The following is a 24269-nucleotide window of genomic DNA, read 5'->3' as shown; positions in this document are numbered from 1 at the left end:
CGCTGGGATCAGCTCCTCCGCAGCGTCGCCCTCGGCCCGGGTTCAGTTTGTTACTTCATTTACACCAGTATGAGACAAACTCCTAACATGGGGAATATTTCTACCGCTATAGTTTCTAATAAAAGCGCTGGTATCGAAAAAGATCTAACGGTTTCCAGCCCTGTCCAGGATGAATTGTTTTAAGAGTTTCCGGTTGGTTTTCACTCCTCTCACCAGAAAACCTAACCCTTGATCCTGGAGCTGTAGAGGCCACTGTGATCCAAAGGCGCCATGTTGACCACTCACACATCACTGGGTCACAAATAAGGCTGTTACACACAAATACCAAGGCTTTTCTCCCGTGTAAAAAGTTGCAGAATGCACCTTTAAGATCCACAATATGAACAACTTTCCAGAATAGAAATCTAAATAGGGAAGAGCAAGTAATCACGGTTTAATTGAAATTGCAATCTGAGTGTTGGTACGATACTTCATTAATCCCGACGGTCAGATATAAAAAATAAATATTAAAATGTTAAAGAATCGGTAAATGGGGCAGTGCAGAGAATATAAAAGTACTGTAAAGCCATTGTTCCCATTTAGCCCCTCCCACACAAGGATTTGTTCTGCAGCCTAATCGCTCTGGGCAAGAAGGATCTCCTGAGCCTGGAGAGCGAGAGGAGGAGCTCTGTAATAATATAAATAATATAAAGTCTCTATGAGCTTCTGTTTAATCATTAGGACGACACCAAGTCTGTGGTTTGGAGCAACAGTGTTGTGTTGTTTAGTGTTGCAAAGGGCTGGAAAATTCCCAATAAATTTCAAACTAAACTTAACCTGTTAACTCCTGCCTGAACCGAGCACGTTTTCTCCAGTTTGGCTTTACCCCAATCCAAAAGCTTCTGGGGAAAAAGCTGTGAAAATGGCAACAGAACTGAGACGAAAACAATGATGGAAATGTGACTAAAAAGTGACGAGAAATTGATGAAAAAGTGGCAAAAATGTCACAAGAAAGTGACAAAAAATGGAAGAAAAAATGACAAAAATGTGATAAAAAAAATTACAAATAATGACAAAAATGTGACAAAAATGTGACAAAAAATATGACAAAAAAATGACAAAAATGTGATAAAAAAAATTACAAATTAGTGACAAAAAAGTTACAAAAATACCCAACAAAAAAATGATGGAAAACAAATGTGATGACGTGAGGAAAAAGATCCTCTCGGTCCAGGCGGGAGTTAAGAGGTTAAAGGGGCTGGATGCAAGTTGGTCATTTCATACTCACTACTGCCACCTCAGGTCATAAGTGTAACTGCAGCTTCTATATTTCTTTTCTGCACTTTTGGATAAGAATCACCACACAATTGTGTAACAGAACAAGATCTTAATCCAGTATGGTTAAATGGACACAAAATCACTGAAGATTATGTGGATTTTGAGTAGATTGACTTAGGCCCAAACTCTCAGTGATGCTTAGCAGGAGCCAGCAGCAGCCATTTTGAACAGCCGACCTCAAAGCTCGTGCATGACGACACTTCAGACCCGAAGTAACACCTTTCTGAGTGATAGTGCAGGATTTTAGAGGCAGTTGTGGTGAACAGGTCTGAGCTCATTCTACACATTAGGACATGGAGGAACATGTGGGGGGAGGAAAACACTTTTAAACTCCGTATAGTCCCTTTAAGCTAAAAATGTTTCTGTCGGAATGAAAAAAAAAAAGAACATTTTTACCTGTTTTGTTGAATAAACAATTATTGAATTCTGTTAGCTGCCCTTGAATTATGTTTTTGAACCATAAAACATGCCCACAGAAACCAGAGATGGCTTGAATAGAGTCATGTCAAAACGCAACACGACTTTCCTCAACCTACAATCAACTTTGGGACAAACTGCAAAGTTTCATATAATGATTTGATCAAACTGTGCTTAAATTCACCTTCTCAGATCAGGACAGACCCGACCAGGGGCAGGGTCTGCATTACACAGAGCAGATCTACATGAGAGACTTTTAAACAATATAATACTGTAATACACACATACAAATATGGACCGAGTCTGCTCCGTTTGCAAAAGCTCTTCTTTGTTTGGGACATAACCTAAAACACCGTCCTCTTCAAACCCTGGTGTCAGACATGATGAAGATGATTTCTCTGAGACGTTTCATTTCTGCTCATAGATATTTCAGTGTAAATGTGCTTCAGTTTCAGTCTGTAGAGAAGCAACATTCAGCTGTGTTCATTCCCATTAATTACCATATACCCGTTTTAGAACCCTATGTGTGTTAAACAGCAATGAAACGGAAGGTCTTTCGTAAAAGGGTCATTGTGTGCCAGCTAAGAAACATGACCTTCGACCCCTCCTCTTCTGTACACGCCTAAACCATCTCAATCAAGCCTGTCAGACATTCATCACACACTGTCCAGACTCATGCAGGGCTTCCACCACAGACCGTTAAAAAGATTATCTCCTCCTCACTCCTCCCCGTTTGCCACAATGTCTACGCTCGAGGAGGAAGTCATGGCGAAGCATGTTCCTAAAAAGGGCATCAGGGCGGGACCTTCACTGTAGACTCCGCCCTTATGTGACGTGTAGTTCACGCTGCTCTAACAGCCCAGGCCTCAATAGTACGAGATCTAGGGCTGTGCAATTAATCGAAATTCGATTACGATTTCAATTACAACAGTAAACGATTACAAAATTAGCATAATCGCAAAAAATCGATTATATTTTTTTTTTTCAATTTTTATTTTATTTTTTCAATTTTTTTTTTCAATTTATTTATTTTTTTGTTATTTTTTCTAATTTTTAATTTTTGGATTTTTGTCTTTTTTTTATGGATTTTTGTCATTTTTTTTGCTGGATTTTTGTCTTTTTTTGATGGATTTTTGTCACTTTTTTGATGGATTTGTGTCTTTTTTTTGATGGATTTTTGTCATTTTTTTGCTGGATTTTTGTCTTTTTTTGATGGATTTTTGTCTTTTTTTTGTTGGATTTTTGTCACTTTTTTGATGGATTTGTGTCTTTTTTTCGATGGATTTTTGTCTTTTTTTTTGATGGATTTTTGTTGTTTTTTCTGCTGGATTTTTGTCACTTTTTTGATGGATTTTTGTTGTTTTTTCTGCTGGATTTTTGTCTTTTTTTTGCTGGATTTTTGTCACTTTTTTGATGGATTTTTGTCACTTTTTAATGGATTTTTGTCTTTTTTTGCTGGATTTTTGTCTTTTTTTTAATGGATTTTTGTCTTTTTTTGCTGGATTTTTTTCACTTTTTTGATGGATTTTTTTAAAGGCAACAAATAATCGTTTGAATAATCGTGATTTCAATTATGACAAAAATAATCGTGATTATTATTTTTTCAATAATCGAGCAGCCCTAACGAGATCTCACATGTTTAAACCCGGTTTGTAGCGGCGACACGTGGATGAACACTGGAGTCTCACCGTATTTGATCTGTAAAATGTCGCCCACCACGATCTCGGACGTTTTGATCTGCGTGACCTGTCCCGCTCGGACCACGGTGAACTTCTGCTCCTGCTCGATGCGGCTCTGGAGGCCCCGGAACTGCTTCTCTTTGCTCCAGTCGTTGAAGGCGGTCACCAGGACCACGCAGACCACGGACAGGAGGATGGCGGCGCCTTCGATCCAGCCGGCCTCCGACTCCGTCTCGTCCTCCACGCCGCCCGCCGCCCGGCCACAGCCTGCACACGACAGGAGAGGCAGGAGTGAGAGACAGGGTGAAGGGCGGGTCAGGACAAGCTAGCTCAACGGCATGCTGGGTAATCGGGAGAGCTGGGACGCTACCTGGGGGGTCGCCAGAAAATTCAAACTCTCGCAGATGTGCCATTATGGACCAAAAGGCTTTAACTGGGCTACTGTTAAAACATAATATAACACGTTTAGTCATGTAAGTCTATAAAATAACTTTTGCATCTGGTTTCATGTAATAATAATAATGACTCACTATTGTAGCACATGTGCTCAGTGGTGATAATACTGTGTTGCAGCCACAGCCATCAGTCCATCTAGACCAGTGTTTTTCAACCACTGTGCCGTGAGATATTGTCTGGTGAGCCTTGGGAAATTATCCAATTTTACCTGGTTGTTTTTTTTAAATAAATGCATTATTATCCACAAATAATGTACCGCTTTCGAGTGTCTGTGCTGTCTAGTGATCGGCAGAGTAACCATATTAAACTCTTTCATATCAGGGAGTTAATTTCTTTGAGACAAGAGAATTAGTGATGTATTGAGGCACTGTGGCGAGTGAGACTATACGGTGATCCTATTCAAGACACTTAGATGAGAACGACTGAATATCGGCTACAGAGTTACATTTTTTAACATGTTCTGCTGGTGGTGCCATGTGATTTTTTCAATGAAATAAATGTGCCTCGGCTCAAAAAAGGTTGAAAAAAACACTGATCTAGACCAGAGATATAAGATAGAAAAGATAACCGGTCCCCAGTCACAGTCATGATCCTGAGGGGTCTGTGAAATGAACATGGCTGCTCGATCTCCTCCTACAAAGCCTGGTCCTTAAAAGGGCAGGAGGACCGGCAACGAGGCCTCCACTTTTCATTTCTCATATACAAAAACCAGCGTGGTTAAAAACATGACAGCGAGCCCAGCGTTGTCACATGGGTCACAGCAATTTGTAGAAATAAAAACACTCTTTGGAGCCCGAGTGCTGTGGACGTGTAAAGTCACCATTGGAATTCTGTTTACCAAGTGTCTTTTGGAGTCGCCCCCGGCCACCAGGGGGTGGTATTACAGCACTGTCCGCTGCCCGCCATGAGGACCACAGAGAAGGGCTTTCCTCGCTTATTGACCTCGACCACATGTGTCAAGGCCCGCGGGCCACATGCGGCCCGGGAGATGATTTAATGAGGCCATTTGAGGAGCATGAATCCTGAGTGTCAAAAAAGTAAGTCTCGTCTCGAACATTCCTGTGCAGAGTTATGGATAAATACATAAAATAAATAACTCCAGCACTAGAGAGATCAGGATATAAACAGCACATTTAAGCCACATGGTAAATGGTCAGTCTGGCCTAGGGCGGCTGTGGCTGCAACAGTAACTTGAATGAATAAAGACTTTATGTGACACAGGCTGATGAAGCACAGTAAGTGTAAGATGTTGTTATTAATGAGGCCACAGACCTTTACCACATACACGGGCCTGACCCACCGCGGGGGCTGGATCTCGGCCCCTGACCCGCCGCGGGGGCTGGATCTCAGCCCTCGACCCAAACGAGTTCGACCCCCCTGACCTAGACTGAGGAGAGGGAGGCGGCCAATGCACCACTGGTTCCTCCAACCACCAGCACCACTCACATTCTCTTTCTTTCTAGCCTATTGTACATGTTTTCTTATCAAGAGAAATTGTCACCAACCCCCATGAGCTGCCACCTTAACGTGGTGGGGTTGTTTGAGTACCCGAATGATCCGAGGAGCTATGTTGTCCGGGGCTTTATGCCCCTGGTAGGGTCTCCCATGGCAAACAGGTCCGAGGTGACGGGTCAGACGAAGAGCAGCTCACAAGACTTCTATGGACGTACACCAATCAAGGACCGAGACGTCGCCCGGCATGGCGCAGCCGGGGCCCCACCCTGGAGCCAGACCTGGGGTTGGGGCCCGAACGCGAGCGTCTGGTGGCCGGGCCTCTGCCCACGGGGCCCGGCCGGGCACAGCCCGAAGGGACGACGTGGGCCCGCCCTCCTGTGGACCCACCACCCGCAGAGGGATCCGTAGGGGTCGGGTGCGGAGAGGACTGGGTGGCAGTCAGAGGCAGGTGCCTCGACGACCTGGTCCACATGCACAGCTTCTGGCGTTCGGGACATGGAACGTCACCTCGCTGGGGGGGAAGGAGCCTGAGCTTGTGCGGGAGGTTGAGAGATACCGACTAGATATAGTCGGGCTCACCTCCACGCACAGCTTGGGTTCCGGATCCCAACTCCTGGAGAGAGGCTGGACTCTCCATTTTTCTGGAGTTGCCCGCGGGGAGAGACGGCGGGCTGGGGTGGGTTTGCTCATATCCCCCCAGCTCAGCCGTCACGTGTTGGAGTTCACCCCGGTGGACGAGAGGGTCGCGTCCCTACGCCTTCGGGTCGGGGACAGGTCTCTCACCGTTGTCTCGGCCTACGGGCCCAACATCGGTGCAGAGTACCCGGCCTTCTTGGAGTCCCTGGGAGGGGTACTAGATAGTGCTCCGACTGGGGACTCCATTGTTCTACTGGGGGACTTCAACGCCCACGTGGGTAACGACAGTGAGACCTGGGAGGGAGTGATTGGGAGGAACGGCCTCCCCGATCTGAACCCGAGTGGTGTTCTGTTATTGGACTTCTGTGCTAGTCACGGTTTGTCCATAACGAACACCATGTTCGAGCACAAGGGTGTCCATAAGTGCACGTGGCACCAGGACACCCTAGGCAGGAGGTCGATGATCGACTTTGTAGTTGTGTCGTCTGACCTCCGGCCGCGTGTCTCGGACACTCGGGTGAAGAGAGGGGCGGAGCTGTCAACCGATCACCACCTGGTGGTGAGCTGGATCCGCTGGCAGGGGAGGAAGCCGGTCAGACCTGGCAGGCCCAAGCGTGTTGTGAGGGTCTGCTGGGAACGACTGGCGGATCCCTCTGTCAGTGGGGTCTTCAACTCCCACCTCCGGAAGAGCTTCACCCAGATTCCGGGGGAGGCGGGGGACATGGAGTCCGAGTGGACTCTGTTCTCCTCCTCCATTGTTGATGCGGCTGCTCGTAGTTGTGGCCGTAAGGTCTCTGGTGCCTGTCGCGGCGGCAATCCCCGAACCCGGTGGTGGCGCCCGGAAGTAAGGGATGCCGTCAAGCTGAAGAAGGAGTCCTACCTGGCCTTGTTGGCTTGTGGGACTCCTGGGGCAGCTGAGAGGTACCGGCAGGCCAAGCGTGCTGCAGCTCGTGCGGTCGCAGAGGCAAAAACTCGTGTCTGGGAGGAGTTCGGGGAGGCCATGGAGGAAGACTATCGGTCGGCCTCGAAGAAATTCTGGCAAACCATCCGGCGCCTCAGGAGGGGGAAGCAGTGCTTCACCAACACTGTGTACAGTGCGGGTGGGGGGCTGCTGACCTCGACTGGGGATGTCGTCGGGCGGTGGAAGGAGTACTTCGAGGACCTCCTCAACCCCGCCGTCACGTCTTCCGATGAGGAAGCAGAGGCTGGGGACTTGGAGGTGGGCTCGCCCATCACCGGGGCTGAAGTCACCGAGGTGGTGAGAAAGCTCCTCGGTGGCAAGGCTCCGGGGGTGGATGAGATTCGCCCTGAGTACCTTAAGTCTCTGGATGTTGTAGGACTGTCTTGGCTGACACGTCTCTGCAACATCGCGTGGCGGTCGGGGACAGTGCCCCTGGATTGGCAGACCGGGGTGGTGGTCCCTCTCTTTAAGAAGGGGGATCGGAGGGTGTGTTCCAATTACAGAGGAATCACCCTCCTTAGCCTCCCCGGTAAGGTCTACTCCAGGGTGCTGGAGAGGAGGATCCGGCCGATAGTTGAACCTCGGATTCAGGAGGAACAATGCGGTTTTCGTCCTGGTCGTGGCACACTGGACCAGCTCTATACCCTCCGTCGGGTGCTCGAGGGTTCGTGGGAGTTCGCCCAACCAGTCCACATGTGTTTTGTGGACTTGGAGAAAGCGTTCGACCGCGTCCCTCGTGGTGCCCTGTGGGGGGTGCTCCGGGAGTATGGGGTCCGGGGCCCTCTGCTAAGGGCTGTCCGTTCCCTGTATGACCGCAGCAGGAGCTTGGTTCGCATTGCCGGCAGTAAGTCAGACCTGTTCCCGGTGCGTGTTGGTCTCCGCCAGGGCTGCCCTTTGTCACCGGTTCTGTTCATTACTTTTATGGACAGAATTTCTCGGCGCAGCCAGGGGCCGGAGGGTGTCCGGTTTGGGAGCCTCAGAGTCTCATCTCTGCTGTTTGCAGATGATGTTGTTCTGTTGGCTTCAACAAACCAGGACCTTCAGCACGCACTGGGGCGGTTTGCAGCCGAGTGTGTAGCGGCCGGGATGAGGATCAGCACCTCCAAATCCGAGGCCATGGTCCTCCACCGGAAAAAGGTGGCTTCCCCTCTCCAGGTCGGTGGGGAGTCCTTACCTCAAGTGGAGGAGTTCAAGTATCTCGGGGTCTTGTTCACGAGTGAGGGACGGATGGAGCGTGAGATCGACAGACGGATCGGTGCAGCGTCAGCAGTGATGCGGTCACTGTATCGGTCTGTCGTGGTGAAGAGGGAGCTGAGTCGGAGGGCAAAGCTCTCGATTTACCGATCGATCTACGTTCCCACCCTCACCTATGGTCATGAGATTTGGGTCATGACCGAAAGGACAAGATCGCGAATACAAGCGGCCGAAATGAGTTTCCTTCGCAGGGTGTCTGGGCGCACCCTCCGAGATCGGGTGAGGAGCTCAGTTACCCGGGAGGAGCTCGGAGTAGAGTCGCTGCTCCTCCACGTCGAAAGGAGCCAGCTGAGGTGGCTCGGGCATCTGTTTCGGATGCCTCCTGGTCGCCTCCCGCGGGAGGTGTTCCAGGCATGTCCTAGTGGGACAAGGCCTCGTGGAAGACCCAGGACACGGTGGTGGGACTATGTCTCCGAGCTGGCCTGGTGTCGCCTCGGGGTCCCCCCAGAACAGCTGGAGGAAGTGTGTGTGGATCGGGAAGTTTGGGCATCTCTGCTGAGACTGCTGCCCCCGCGACCCGGCCCCGGATAAAGCGGAAGAAAATGGATGGATGGATGGATGGAGAAATTGTCACCAATAATAATGAACTTAATAATAAACCTCATGCCTCACACGATGAACTACAGCCCTGGTACAGATGAACAAGGAGCTCATGAATCATGACGACACTAACATTCCCCAGGAGCTTGCATCATGTTTCTATTTAGCAACACCAGGAAACCTTTACACAACAATGATTCATCACTTATGTTAGTTTCTATGAGTGCATGAACTTACTTGGTCGATCGGCTCCCGCCGGGTGATAAAAGGAAAGGCCTAAAGATATGACGGCCGCCACCTCCAGGATGATGAGCGTGACGTCCTGCAGAGCCTCGAACACCAGCTCCAGGAAGGTTTTGGGCTTTTTCGGAGGGATCGTGTTCGACCCGTACTCCTGTTTCCTCCTGTCAACGTCGTCGGCTTTTCCATCCAGACCTGCGGCACAAACGAAGCGGCGTCAGAGCTGGATTCACGAGCACTCGCACAAAGACACGGGTCCGGGATGAGGGGGGTTTTTAAGCTGCTGACGGGACGTGACATAGATGTAAAGTTCAGTTTGACTCTTTTCCCGTGTTTGCTAAGTGTGACATCACACAGTAACAATAATCTGCTGCCTCTGGGTCCAAACTGTGGACAGTTCCAGAGATAAACACAGCAGAAAGCGACATGATCTGAACCTTCTGCTGAAAGAACAGCCAGTGAACGGCCACAAACTGTTTTACACCAAGTGAGAATAATAAACTGTAGCACAAGCAAACACGTCAGTGTCTGATGAAGCCGAGCACAAAACCTCACGCCTTCTGGTGAGTAAAAATCCAAATTGGGAGCTAAACTATCCACTTTTGGCACAATCCGATACGTATCACGATACTCAGGGGCCGATCCGATACGTATCTCGATTCAATACGTAACTATGATGAGTAATATGTTTATCTTCATATGTGTAAAAGAAAACAGTCGCTTGTCCAAAGTTTACAAACCAAATGCCATCTGATATTTATTGAAGTGTTAAGTTGACTGTTCCTCCTCAGCTGCTCCTCTGTCATCCGGTGTGCCTCAAGGATCCATTCTTGGCCCTATTCTGTTTTCACTGTACATGCTGCCACTTGGTCAACTTATCTCTAATCACAACGTCCACTTTCATTTCTATGCAGACGACCTCCAGATCTACCTCCCTGTGACTCTGAGCAACAGCGCTGCATTGGACCCTCTCTACAACTGCCTTCACACCATCAAAACAATGGCTCTCCCAGAATTTCCTTCACCTGAATGAAGGAAAGACTGAGTACATCCTGTTCACCCCGGACTCACCTCACAGTTCCCCCAGTTTTGGTCCTCCTACACCTCAGTTTGCCCCCGCCATCCGTAACCTGGGTGTTATTTTTTTGCTGGATTTTTGTCTTTTTTTGCTGGATTTTTGTCACTTTTTTGCTGGATTTTTGTCTTTTTTTGATGGATTTTTGTCTTTTTTTTGCTGGATTTTTGTCACTTTTTTGCTGGATTTTTGTCACTTTTTTGCTGGATTTTTGTCACTTTTTTGCTGGATTTTTGTCTTTTTTTGATGGATTTTTGTCTTTTTTTGATGGATTTTTGTCACTTTTTTGCTGGATTTTTGTCACTTTTTTGATGAATTTTTGTCACTTTTTTGATGGATTTTTGTCATTTTTTTGCTGGATTTTTGTCACTTTTTTGCTGGATTTTTGTCTTTTTTTTGCTGGATTTTTGTCAATTTTTTGCTGGATTTTTGTCTTTTTTTTGATGGATTTTTGTCTTTTTTTGATGGATTTTTGTCACTTTTTTGCTGGATTTTTGTCTTTTTTTGCTGGATTTTTGTCATTTTTTTTGATGGATTTTTGTCTTTTTTTGCTGGATTTTTGTCATTTTTTTGCTGGATTTTTGTCTTTTTTTGCTGGATTTTTGTCACTTTTTTGATGGATTTTTGTCTTTTTTTGATGGATTTTTGTCTTTTTTTGATGGATTTTTGTCACTTTTTTGCTGGATTTTTGTCACTTTTTGATGGATTTTTGTCACTTTTTTGCTGGATTTTTGTCACTTTTTTGATGAATTTTTGTCACTTTTTTGATGGATTTTTGTCACTTTTTTGATGGATTTTTGTCATTTTTTTTGATGGATTTTTGTCACTTTTTTGCTGGATTTTTGTCTTTTTTCTGCTGGATTTTTGTCACTTTTTTGATGGATTTTTGTCTTTTTTTTGATGGATTTTTGTCACTTTTTTGCAGGATTTTTGTCACTTTTTTGCTGGATTTTTGTCACTTTTTTGCTGGATTTTTGTCACTTTTTTGATGGATTTTTGTCACTTTTTTGATGGATTTTTGTCTTTTTTTGATGGATTTTTGTCTTTTTTTGATGGATTTTTGTCACTTTTTTGCTGGATTTTTGTCACTTTTTTGATGGATTTTTGTCACTTTTTTGCTGGATTTTTGTCACTTTTTTGATGAATTTTTGTCACTTTTTTGATGGATTTTTGTCACTTTTTTGATGGATTTTTGTCATTTTTTTGATGGATTTTTGTCACTTTTTTGCTGGATTTTTGTCTTTTTTCTGCTGGATTTTTGTCTTTTTTTTGATGGATTTTTGTCACTTTTTTGCAGGATTTTTGTCACTTTTTTGCTGGATTTTTGTCACTTTTTTGCTGGATTTTTGTCACTTTTTTGCTGGATTTTTGTCACTTTTTTGATGGATTTTTGTCACTTTTTTGCTGGATTTTTGTCACTTTTTTGATGGATTTTTGTCTTTTTTTAATGGATTTTTGTCTTTTTTTAATGGATTTTTGTCTTTTTTTAATGGATTTTTGTCACTTTTTTGCTGGATTTTTGTCTTTTTTTGCTGGATTTTTGTCTTTTTTTAATGGATTTTTGTCTTTTTTTTGCTGGATTTTTGTCACTTTTTTGCTGGATTTTTGTCATTTTTTTGCTGGATTTTTGTCACTTTTGCTGGATTTTTGTCATTTTTGCTGGATTTTTGTCACTTTTGCTGGATTTTTGTCACTCTCCCACAATTTCCTTCACCTGAATGAAGGAAAGACTGAGTACATCCTGTTCACCCCGGACTCACCTCACAGTTCCCCCAGTTTTGGTCCTCCTACACCTCAGTTTGCTCCCGCCATCCGCAACCTGGGTGTTATTTTTGACAGCAATATGATTTTTGACAAGCAGATAGGTGCAGTTGTGAAAGCGAGCTTTTACCAGCTAAGGCTAATGTGTAAGATCAAGTCTTTCTTGTCCCGAGCTGACCTGGAAAAGGCCGTCCACGCCTTCATCAGCTCGAGGATAGACGACTGTAACGCCCTCTACACTGGACTGAACCAATCACTCCTCAATCGGCTTCAACTGGTACAAAACGCAGCAGCTCGTCTCCAGACGCTCACACATCAGCCCAGTCCTCTGGAAGTGGAGCCATGACATCATCACTAACTACTGACATAACATGGTCGGCACAGCAACAAACATGTTTGCCTCCAGCTATGTCACTTCCTGTCGGCGTCCAATAAGGAAGTGAAACTATAAACATCACTAATACTAACGTGTCATACACACTTTAAGGAGTCATTAGCGTCTGTCAGATTTGTACATTCTTGTTAGTTCAGTCTTCCTGTCTTGTGCTTGTGTGATTGGTTCGATATAAATTTCATTGTCTGTTTTCAAAGGTCTTTGTCTCTGTGACCTTGTCTGTGAAAGGTGTGACTAAAGTCCTTTGCCGCATCAAACCAGCCATGTTCTCCATAAGGTTCTACCAGCTGACTGACTTAGTCCTGTGAAACAAAGCCATTTCATGTATATTGATATTGTGATAACAGTCATTTTATGCCCAGTATTGTGACAAAAGTATTACTGTGAAACAAAGCTGTGAGTATAAAGACTTTCTGTAATCCCCATCATAGCAGAAACTGAACTCTAGCTTCCTGACAGTGAGATGAGGCTGGGGAGGACGGCTCTGCTTCGAGGCGGCCACATGCGGCGGCGCCACCTCGCTGTGATGGATTTTTCTGCTGTTTTCAAGCTGACATTCTGCTGCTCCGTGACCGCGGGGGGCGATAAACTGAAGAAGGTGTTTACTGAGCGCGTCACCAAGATGGACAGACACGTGAATTAGTGATGAGGAGCAAATGTCAGAGACCCGGGGCAGCGGCCGCTCAGGCCAGACGTCAGGTCACAGGGCTTTCAGAAGCTCTTTCAGACACGGTTACCTAGGGCTGTGCAATTAATCGAAATTCGATTTCGATTTCGATTACAACAGTAAACGATTACAAAATTAGCATAATCACATTTTTTTTTTTTTTTTTCTTTTTTTTTTCTAATTTTTAATTTTTGGATTTTTGTCACTTTTTTGATGGATTTTCGTCTTTTTTCTGCTGGATTTTAGTCTTTTTTTTAATGGATTATTGTCATTTTTTTTGTTGGATTTTTGTCTTTTTTTTGCTGGATTTTAGTCTTTTTTTGATGGATTTTTGTCACTTTTTTGATGGATTTTTGTCACTTTTTTGATGGATTTTTGTCACTTTTTTGATGGATTTTTGTCTTTTTTTTGCTGGATTTTTGTCACTTTTTTGATGGATTTTTGTCACTTTTTTGCTGGATTTTTGTCTTTTTTTTTAATGGATTTTTGTCATTTTTTTGATGGATTTTTGTCTTTTTTTTGCTGGATTTTTGTCACTTTTTTGCTGGATTTTTGTCTTTTTTCTGCTGTATTTTTGTCTTTTTTTTGCTGGATTTTTGTCTTTTTTTGATGGATTTTTGTCTTTTTTTGATGGATTTTTGTCTTTTTTTTGCTGGATTTTTGTCACTTTTTTGATGGATTTTTGTCACTTTTTTGCTGGATTTTTGTCTTTTTTTTTAATGGATTTTTGTCATTTTTTTGATGGATTTTTGTCTTTTTTTTGCTGGATTTTTGTCACTTTTTTGCTGGATTTTTGTCTTTTTTTTGATGGATTTTTGTCACTTTTTTGCTGGATTTTTGTCTTTTTTTTGCTGGATTTTTGTCATTTTTTTTGATGGATTTTTGTCTTTTTTTGATGGATTTTTGTCTTTTTTTTGCTGGATTTTTGTCACTTTTTTGATGGATTTTTGTCTTTTTTTTTTTATGGATTTTTGTCTTTGTTTTGATGGATTTTTGTCACTTTTTTGATGGATTTTTTAAAGGCAACAAATAATCGTTTGAATAATCGTGATTTCAATTATGACAAAAATAATAGTGATTATTATTTTTTCAATAATCAAGCAGCCCTACGGTTACTTTTACATCTTCATTTCCGAGCAAAAACACGAACATGTGATGTGTTGAGTGGAATAAGACGAGGAAACAGGTGAACTTTATAACGCCATCGCTCGAAGCTCACTGTGCACAGGTGTTTCATAAATCTGACTTTGTGCTTAGCAGATAAACACTGAATATGGAATGATTCATGATATCAATAAACTAGAATTATCCACAAGTCGGCTACATTCAGTTCCTCTTGCTGCATTTGTGAGTTTACAAACACACGAGAATCCATCTTGAATCACTCCCCCCTTCACCGATCGGAACCAAACCAAAAAAGATACTAATTAAGAATGATTAAAAACAGGAGGTGCTGCTGCAAACACACATAACCTTTTTTAAAACAGTAAACATTGAATGGATTTGCGGTGGTCTTTATCCAATCAGCAGCAAATGCGTCTCACTGAACGATTCAAGTCGGCTCGTTCTCTGACTTAAAGGGGCTAGAGACAAGTTGGTCATTTTATACTCACTACTGCCACCTCAGGTCATACGTGTAACTGCAGCTTCTATATTAAGCTCGTGCATGACTGCACTTCAGACCCAAAGTAACACCTTTTTTTTTTTTTATTACATTCATTGTGTCTTCTTGAGTGATAAACTTTTTGGTTTCTTTTTAAAAGACACTAGGTTGAAACAAACAAAAGCTGGGAATAACAACATCCCAATAAGAGACGCATCAGGCACGTCGGGAGACGCCTCTGACGAAGACGGAAGTAGTTCCCTTGTCCGTCGAAACGCGTAAGGTAATTGAACAGCTTTTGTTTGTTTCAACCTAGTGTCTTTTAAAAAGAAACCAGAAAGTTTACCAAATTAACACCTTTCTGAGTGACAGTGCAGGATTTTAGAGGCAGTTGTGGTGAACAGGTCTGAGCTCATTCTACACATGAGGACATGGAGGAACATGTAGGGGGAGGAAAATACTTTATTTTAACATTTTTAAACTCTGTATAGTCCCTTTAATGGTAAATGGACACTTATTTAGTGCTTTTCTACATTTATCAGGCCCAAAGCGCTTTACAGTAAGGAACCAGTCACCCATTCACTCTCTCACTCATACACCAATGTACGCAATGGACGTGGTTATGCCTTATCATGCGGTAAGAGGAACTTCTATATGAAATGTTTTATCTCTGAGGCTTTACGACTCCTGAACTCTCTTTAAAGAGGTCGTCTTGCCTACAGATTGTGATCTATGAGCGAGCTCCACTTGCTTGTTTGTGTGGCTGTTTTTATATTCTATGTATTTTCCGCTCTGAAGGAATTGCCCCATGTGGGATAAATAAAGCTGTCTGAATCTGAATCTAAGATGGTATGATTGAATGGCTGTGCCTTTGTTTCGGTCGGTTTAATCTGTAATCTTCCCCAGGTTCACTTGTGGTGATGAAATACAGACTGCAGACAATCTCTCTTCTGTGGAAACACTAGTCTATGAAAAGCTTGACAATGTTCTCATCCATTTGTAGCTAGAATCAAACCCCCAAACTTCCACTAAAGAGCCAGAGTTGCCCCAGTGCCTTCAGGACGGCCACAATCTGGAATCCCTGAATCATAATGACATTCAAGGGCGAACAAACAGAACCGAGGATTGTACGAAACAACAAACGTAGTGTGTTTCCAGCAGGTCACCGCGGTCAGTGACTCACGGAAGCCTCTGGTCACAGGTGACTTTGGTTCAGACCGAGGCCTGGAGAGATCACACCACACCCTCACACAGACGACCCATCACCAGCAGCGTCTGACTCAAAGAACCCGACTATATATAGAGCTGTGTCCTCTCCACAAGGAAACGTTACCCTCGTCAAGTGGCACGTTAGAAGAAACGATGCAGGCGCTCCCGTCAGCACGTGGGGGGCTGGAGGAGCGGCTCATTTGTTTAACTCCCCCCGGGGGCGGCAGTGCAGGCAGGGAGTTTAAAAAAATAAAATAAAAAGTTTTTGCGTGGTTTTGTCTGTTTGTGTCTGTTTTTTGTGTGGTTTAGTGTGGTTTTATGTGTTTTTTTGTGTGTTTTTGTGTGTTTTTTTTGTGTGTTTTTGTGTGTTTTTGTCTATATTTTTTGTTTTTGTGTGTTTTGTTTTTGTGTGTTTATGTGTGTTTTTGTCTATTTTTTGTGTGTTTTTTGTGTGTTTTTTGTGTGTTTTTGTGTGTTTTTGTCTATTTTTTGTGTGTTTTTTGTGTGTTTTTGTGTGTTTTTTGTGTGGTTTTGTGTGGTTTTGTCTATTTTTTGTGTGTTTTTGTGTGTTTGTGTGTGGTTTTGTGTGTTTTTGTCTGTTTTTGTGTGTTTTTGTCTATTTTTTGTCTGTTTTTGTGTGTTTTTGTCTATTTTTTGTCTGTTTTTGTGTGTTTTTGTCTATTTTTTGTGTGTTTTTGTGTGTTTTTGTCTATTTTTTGTGTGTTTTTGTCTATTTTTTGTGTGTTTTTTGTGTGTTTTTGTGTGTTTTTGTCTATTTTTTGTCTGTTTTTGTGTGTTTTTGTCTATTTTTTGTCTGTTTTTGTGTGTTTTTGTCTATTTTTTGTGTGTTTTTGTGTGTTTTTGTCTATTTTTTGTGTGTTTTTGTCTATTTTTTGTGTGTTTTTTGTGTGTTTTTGTGTGTTTTTTGTGTGTTTTTGTGTAGTTTTGTCTATTTTTTGTGTGTTTTTGTGTGTTTGTGTGTGGTTTTGTGTGTTTTTTGTCTGTTTTTGTGTGTTTTTGTCTATTTTTTGTGTGTTTTTGTGTGTTTTTGTCTGTTTTTGTGTGTTTTTGTCTATTTTTTGTGTGTTTTTGTGTGTTTTTGTGTGTTTTTGTGTGGTTTTGTGTGTTTTTGTGTGTTTTTGTCTATTTTTTGTGTGTTTTTGTCTATTTTTTGTGTGTTTTTGTGTTTTTGTCTATTTTTTGTGTGTTTTTGTGTGTTTTTGTGCGTTTTTTGTCTGTTTTTGTGTGTTTTTGTGCGTTTTTGTCTATATTTTTTGTTTTTGTGTGTTTTGTTTTTGTGTGTTTATGTGTGTTTTTGTCTATTTTTTGTGTGTTTTTTGTGTGTTTTTGTCTATTTTTTGTGTGTTTTTTGTGTGTTTTTGTCTATTTTTTGTGTTTTTTGTGTGTTTTTGTGTGTTTTTTGTGTGGTTTTGTGTGGTTTTGTCTATTTTTTGTGTGTTTTTGTGTGTTTGTGTGTGGTTTTGTGTGTTTTTGTCTGTTTTTGTGTGTTTTTGTCTATTTTTTGTCTGTTTTTGTCTGTTTTTTGTCTGTTTTTGTGTGTTTTTGTCTATTTTTTGTGTGTTTTTGTGTGTTTTTGTCTATTTTTTGTGTGTTTTTGTCTATTTTTTGTGTGTTTTTTGTGTGTTTTTGTGTGTTTTTTGTGTGTTTTTGTGTGTTTTTTGTGTGTTTTTGTGTGGTTTTGTCTATTTTTTGTCTGTTTTTGTCTGTTTTTTGTGTGTTTTTTGTGTGTTTTTGTGTGTTTTTTGTGTGTTTTTGTGTAGTTTTGTCTATTTTTTGTGTGTTTTTGTGTGTTTGTGTGTGGTTTTGTGTGTTTTTTGTCTGTTTTTGTGTGTTTTTGTCTATTTTTTGTGTGTTTTTGTGTGTTTTTGTCTGTTTTTGTGTGTTTTTGTCTATTTTTTGTGTGTTTTTGTGTGTTTTTGTCTATTTTTTGTGTGTTTTTGTCTATTTTTTGTGTGTTTTTTGTGTGTTTTTGTGTGTTTGTGTGTGGTTTTGTGTGTTTTTGTCTGTTTTTGTGTGTTTTTGTCTATTTTTTGTCTGTTTTTGTCTGTTTTTTGTCTGTTTTTGTGTGTTTTTGTCTATTTTTTGTGTGTTTTTGTCTATTTTTTGTGTGTTTTTGTGTGTTTTTGTCTATTTTTTGTGTGTTTTTGTCTATTTTTTGTGTGTTTTTTGTGTGTTTTTGTGTGTTTTTTGTGTGTTTTTGTGTGGTTTTGTCTATTTTTTGTGTGTTTTTGTGTGTTTGTGTGTGGTTTTGTGTGTTTTTTGTCTGTTTTTGTGTGTTTTTGTCTATTTTTTGTGTGTTTTTGTCTGTTTTTGTGTGTTTTTGTCTATTTTTTGTCTGTTTTTGTGTGTTTTTGTCTATTTTTTGTGTGTTTTTGTGTGTTTTTGTGTGTTTTTGTCTATTTTTTGTGTGTTTTTGTGTTTTTGTCTATTTTTTGTGTGTTTTTGTGTGTTTTTGTGCGTTTTTTGTCTGTTTTTGTGTGTTTTTGTGCGTTTTTGTCTATATTTTTTGTTTTTGTGTGTTTTGTTTTTGTGTGTTTATGTGTGTTTTTGTCTATTTTTTGTGTGTTTTTTGTGTGTTTTTGTCTATTTTTTGTGTGTTTTTTGTGTGTTTTTGTCTATTTTTTGTGTGTTTTTTGTGTGTTTTTGTGTGTTTTTTGTGTGGTTTTGTCTGTTTGTGTGTGGTTTTGTGTGTTTTTGTCTGTTTTTGTCTGTTTTTGTGTGTTTTTGTCTATTTTTTGTCTGTTTTTGTGTGTTTTTGTCTATTTTTTGTCTGTTTTTGTGTGTTTTTGTCTATTTTTTGTGTGTTTTTGTGTGTTTTTGTCTATTTTTTGTGTGTTTTTGTCTATTTTTTGTGTGTTTTTGTGTGTTTGTGTGTGGTTTTGTGTGTTTTTGTCTGTTTTTGTCTGTTTTTGTGTGTTTTTGTCTATTTTTTGTCTGTTTTTGTGTGTTTTTGTCTATTTTTTGTGTGTTTTTGTGTGTTTTTGTCTATTTTTTGTGTGTTTTTGTCTATTTTTTGTGTGTTTTTTGTGTGTTTTTGTGTGTTTTTTGTGTGTTTTTTGTGTGTTTTTGTGTGTTTTTTGTGTGTTTTTGTGTGGTTTTGTCTATTTTTTGTGTGTTTTTGTGTGTTTGTGTGTGGTTTTGTGTGTTTTTTGTCTGTTTTTGTGTGTTTTTGTCTATTTTTTGTGTGTTTTTGTGTGTTTTTGTCTGTTTTTGTGTGTTTTTGTCTATTTTTTGTCTGTTTTTGTGTGTTTTTGTCTATTTTTTGTGTGTTTTTGTGTGTTTTTGTGTGTTTTTGTGTGTTTTTGTGTGGTTTTGTGTGTTTTTGTGTGGTTTTGTGTGGTTTTGTGTGTTTTTGTGTGTTTTTGTCTATTTTTTGTGTGTTTTTGTGTGTTTTTGTCTATTTTTTGTGTGTTTTTGTGTTTTTGTCTATTTTTTGTGTGTTTTTGTGTGTTTTTGTGCGTTTTTTGTCTGTTTTTGTGTGTTTTTTGTGTGTTTTTGTCTATTTTTTGTGTGTTTTTGTGTGTTTTTGTCTATTTTTTGTGTGTTTTTTGTGTGTTTTTGTCTATTTTTTGTCTGTTTTTGTGTGTTTTTGTGCGTTTTTTGTCTGTTTTTGTGTGTTTTTGTCTATTTTTTGTGTGTTTTTGTCTATTTTTTGTGTGTTTTTGTGTGTTTTTGTGTGTTTTTGTGCGGTTTAGTGTGTTTTTGTGTGTTTTTGTGTGTTCTCGTGTGGTCTCGTGCGGTTTCTGTGTGTTTTTGTGTGCTTTAGTGTGTTTTTTGTGTGTTCTCGTGTGGTCTCGTGTGGTTTAGTGAGGTTTTTGTGTGTTTTTTGTGTGGTCTCGTGTGGTCTCGTGTGGTTTAGTGCGGTTTAGTGTGTTTTAGTGTGTTCTCGTGAGGTCACCTTCTGTGGGCGACGTCCTCAGCCGGCAGCACAGCCCGTTCACGTCCCCGTACAGCTCCTGGATCTTCTCTTTGCCGTCGAGGCCCCGGAGCTCCATGAGGGAGCTCAGCTCGGTGGCGCTGCAGGAGCCGGGCTCCGCCGGGGCCTGCGGGGCCTCATAGGAGCCTTTTCCTCGCCTGCTGCCTTTGGTCCCGCGGAACGAGTTCGCCATTTTTACCTCTGGCCTTTTCCAGTCGTCGACTCAGTGGCTGCTCGATGAAGCTGCTCTGCAGAGAATCTGTGACTGAAACAGAGAAGAGGGATGAGAGGTGAGCACAAAACCAACACACTCTGCACATTCTTTCAACAAACACTTTAGAACCAGGGCTGGGCAATATATCGATATTAAAGAGGGGGTTTTAAAGAGGGGGTGTTCTGCTTTAAAGAGGAGGTGTTCTGCTTTAAAGAGGGGGTGTTCTGCTTTAAAGAGGGGGTGTTCTGCTTTAAAGAGGGGGTGTTCTGCTTTAAAGAGGGGGTGTTCTGCTTTAAAGAGGGGGTGTTCTGCTTTTGTCAGTCCCATAGCACCAGTCTATATCCCACTACAATGATGACAAACCTTCTGCTGGTCTGTAAATGCAGTAAATTAGAATAACTGCCTTGTATAAAATGTCTCTCTCAAAATGGCTGTAGTGAATGTCTTGAAATAGGCCTCTGTCTCTTTAAGAACCTCTGAGCCTTTAGACACGCCCCCTCCACACGCTGTCTGTGGCATCAGTGGGGAGGGGGTTCTGCTGAGGAGCAGTGGTTGGTTACTCGGCTGGTGACCAAAGCTCGGAGGCGTCTCCAGGAGGTGGGGGCGTTCCTAGGAGGACTCAGGCAAACCTATCCCTAAAATGGCCGCCATCAGAGTTTGTACAGATGACTCAGAAATACGTGAATGTGCCAAGGCAACACTTGTCTGTCTTCTAAAGTCCACCTCACAACGGCACAACTGTTATCAAAGTAAAAGAACAACGTGTTTACTGAGGTGAGTCTTTCTCTGTGTAACTGTTGAGACAGTTCAGAGAAGCTTTTAAATAAACATAAAGAAACAAATAATCTCAAGCTGAGGTTTAAAAAAGTTTATCTTAAACTGAGCCCTTTATAAATGCTGCCGTCAGAAAAAGATTGAGATTTTTTTTAATTTAAAGGCACACTGCCTAACATTTTGAACTAAACTGTTGCCGACAAAACCAAACGTGCTTCTAATGAGCAGCTCGACACAGAAAATGCTGTTAATGCCGTGTGTAATAAAAAAGATTTGGATGAGAAACTAACCTGTTTAAATCTCAAATACTGCCTTTCGTCACATCTCCATTAGAGCTGCAACTAACGATTATTTTGTAATCGATTAATCTATCGATTATGTTTACGATTAATCGATTAATCGCTCGGCTGTGAATGGTTTAGGAACATTTTATTTTTTCAATTTCTTTATCACATTATAGCTTAAGTGGCGCTGCTTGAGGATGTGCTGATGGAGGAAACTAAAGGGAAAGGTTTTTGAGGCTCTATTAATGAAATTTATGTACCAAACACTAGAGACCCTGAATATAAAATCAAAGTAGGTTTTCATCAAAAATACTACATTTTTTATGTCATTTTTGCTCCATTTGAGTCTGTGTGAACCAGAAAACGATTCATCGATTACTAAAAGAGTTGTTGACTGTTTCAATAATCGACGAGCTGGAGACGAGCCGGAGACGCACCCCCTCCCAGTAAAGTTTACAGTCATATCTGAGCCGGGCTGAGCCTCATTAATGTTTGTTTGTAAATTTATGAGACTTTTTTCAATGATTAAAATATCTGTCATAAAATAAATGCTTGTATTTAAATGTTATTCATTGGGTTCAATTCTACACGGTGTGGCTTTAAATGTGCGCCTCATGGAGATTTGTTATACAGCGTTTATGTTTATATTTTATTGTGAGTTTTTAAAGCAGCACTGAGTAACTCTTCCCCCTAGAGGCCATGAGCGCAACTGCAGGTGTCGTAGCAAGTTACGTTTTTTAATTTATTAATTGTCTTGGAGAGTAAATCCTACGCTGACAGGAAAGGTGAAGGGAGAGAGGGTTACTGTGCATCCAATTATACAATGGAAATATTTTTTTTCACTCAAACTTGGCTGTTTAAAGTGACGTTAGCCGCAGTTAGCTTTGCCCGTTAGCATGTTAGCTTCTTCTTCGTGATTCCATTAGTGTGTGTTGGTGACTCCGCAGCGGTGGCAGTCAAGTTGCAAACATGGTTTTCTGTCCAGAGACACCAGGGGGCGATGAAAGACCCTCCAACCATCCCATAAACACTTGTATCACCCCCACAGGGACGACGGGGAGGATTTATTAAGGTAAACACGTTACTTAGTGCTGCTTTAAATAAAACTACTCGGATTTGGCTTTGACTTTACATTTCCTTTCACAGCTCTCACTTTGCAGAAAAAAATATCGGGATATATATCGATACTGAACCTAAATATATCGGGATGTGACTTTTGGTCCATAACGCTCAGCCCTAATAAGAACATGCTTTAGTTTCAGAGTAATTTTTAGATATTAATAATAATACATTCGTAGTAACACACATAAAACATGTATTATTCATTTTCTCTAACGTTTCAAATAGGGCCGCAACTAACGATTATTTTGGTAATCGATTAATCGCTTGGCTGTGAAAGGTGCCTGGAAATGGTATTTTTTCCATTTTGTTATCACATGAAGCTAAAGTGGCGCCGCTTGAGGACATGTTGATGGAGTAAACTTAAAGTAAACGTTTGTAGGAGGCTCTTTGTGCTAATTCTGCCTCTGATTGGACGAGACAAAGACAGATATTTAGGAAATTTACAAAGTACAAAACACTGCAGACCCAAACTTTAAAAACAAAGTAGGTTTTCATCCAAAATACAGAATTGTCATGTCTTTTTTGCTCTATTTTAGTCTGTGTTTGCTAGAAAACGATTAATCCATTACTGGAATAGTTGACAACTATTTCAGTTAGGGCTGCTCGATTATTGAAAAAATAATAATCACGATTATTTTTGTCATAATTGAAATCACGATTATTCAAACGATTATTTGTTGCCTTTAAAAAAATCCATCAAAAAAGTGACAAAAATCCATCAAAAAAGTGACAAAAATCCATCAAAAAAGTGACAAAAATCCATCAAAAAAGTGACAAAAATCCATAAAAAAAAGTGACAAAAATCCATTAAAAAAAAGACAAAAATCCATCAAAAAAAGACAAAAATCCAGCAGAAAAAAAGACAAAAATCCATCAAAAAAAGACAAAAATCCAGCAAAAAAAAGACAAAAATCCAACAAAAAAAAGACAAAAATCAATCAAAAAAAGACAAAAATCCATTAAAAAAAAGACAAAAATCCATCAAAAAAGACAAAAATCCATCAAAAAAAGACAAAAATCCATCAAAAAAGACAAAAATCCAGCAAAAAAAAGACAAAAATCCAGCAGAAAAAAAGACAAAAATCCCAAAATTAAAAATTCGAAGAAAAAAAATTTAAAAAAAAAATTATAATCAATTTTTTGCGATTATGCTAATTTTGTAATCGTTTACTGTTGTAATCGAAATCGTAATCGAATTTCGATTTTTCCGCCCTAATTTCAAAACAACAACAGTCCGGTCAGTGCCGCGTATCGCCGTCCACCACAGACCCGTGTAAAGCTATTAACTTCTAATTAAGGTAGTGGTGATAATGCTCCGGAGAGGACGGGAATAGCCCCGGGTTTCTCTCCAAAGCGCAGTCACAGAACGTCAGCAGCAGAGTCGTAATAAAAGCAGCCCGGACGCCCCCGGGTCGTTTTGCCCTGAAAGGCTGTGACCTGTGCGCCTTCAGCCATAATCTATGTCAATCAGTCACAGGCCTAATCTGAAGAGAGCAGCAGCCGGTGCGAGGAACGGGACGAGCCGGAGAGGAGTCACGGGCACAGCGTCGCTCTGTAAAAGCTCCAGGATCAGCAGCTCCAGGATCAGCAGCTCCAGGATCAACAGCTCCAGGATATTCAGCATTATGTTTTCATCATTGCAGATAATAATGAACATAACACACACACATGAGCCACACGTCGCCGCTTTGAACGACTTGTTGCTCATCACGTACGTCCTGTGACTTCAGAGCCGTGTTAACATATAAAAAACACACCAGGAGAAACAGAAGAAAGCCGCGCACACGAAAGACCGTTACAGAGAAGTGCTTTAAGAGGAGGGGGCACTCACACAAACGTCCCCCATGGCTCCGTTAGCAGCAGGTATTAGCGACCGTCCGAATACAGCGAGCGGCGTCGGGCTGAGCTCCGCACAAACAAGCCCATAACAACCGGGAGCGGCGAGTCCGTGCGCTGCTTCCCCCGAAAACCCACCCGGATCCGATCCAACTTCCGACCCCCCAGGAGGAGCAGCAGCGGCGGCCGTCTCACTCAGCGTGACCTTCAGGGAGCGAGGAGTCGGCCATCGGAGGAACCAACAGGAGCCGCCTCGATGATTATCTGAGGAAAGCCTGCCTTAATCTAATTAGACAATCTGTGGTGGAGCGCGCAGCCCGGGGAGGGACGGCTCCTCCCGCTGCTCCGGTGTGTGCGCCCCCCCCGCCCCCCCCGTCAAAGCTCGCGAGACCTGCCGGGAACAACACACGCGGTTATTAGGTTATTAGGTTGGAGATT

The 24269-nt window shown here is 41.7% G+C and overlaps 1 protein-coding gene across 1 annotated transcript in view; it reads right to left on the bottom strand.

Moving 5' to 3' along the window:
* Positions 1 to 23914, bottom strand: part of LOC306965955 (plasma membrane calcium-transporting ATPase 1-like) — a 59826-nt gene extending 35912 nt beyond the window's left edge. The window contains exons 1-4 of the mRNA XM_079560568.1: positions 23827 to 23914; positions 19584 to 19866; positions 8953 to 9150; positions 3423 to 3680 (exon numbers count right to left, since the gene is read on the bottom strand). Of these exons, the coding sequence (XP_079416694.1) occupies positions 3423 to 3680; positions 8953 to 9150; positions 19584 to 19794 (667 nt within the window). The 5' untranslated portion in view covers positions 19795 to 19866; positions 23827 to 23914. The remainder of the gene's footprint in view (positions 1 to 3422; positions 3681 to 8952; positions 9151 to 19583; positions 19867 to 23826) is intronic.
* Between the last annotated feature and the right edge of the window lie 355 nt (positions 23915 to 24269).

Source organism: Gobius niger, assembly GCF_951799975.1.
Source record: "Gobius niger genome assembly, chromosome: 7".
Lineage (NCBI taxonomy): Eukaryota > Metazoa > Chordata > Actinopteri > Gobiiformes > Gobiidae > Gobius > Gobius niger.
Note: the sequence above shows the minus strand (reverse complement) of the source record. Positions and strands in the feature narration are given on the sequence as shown.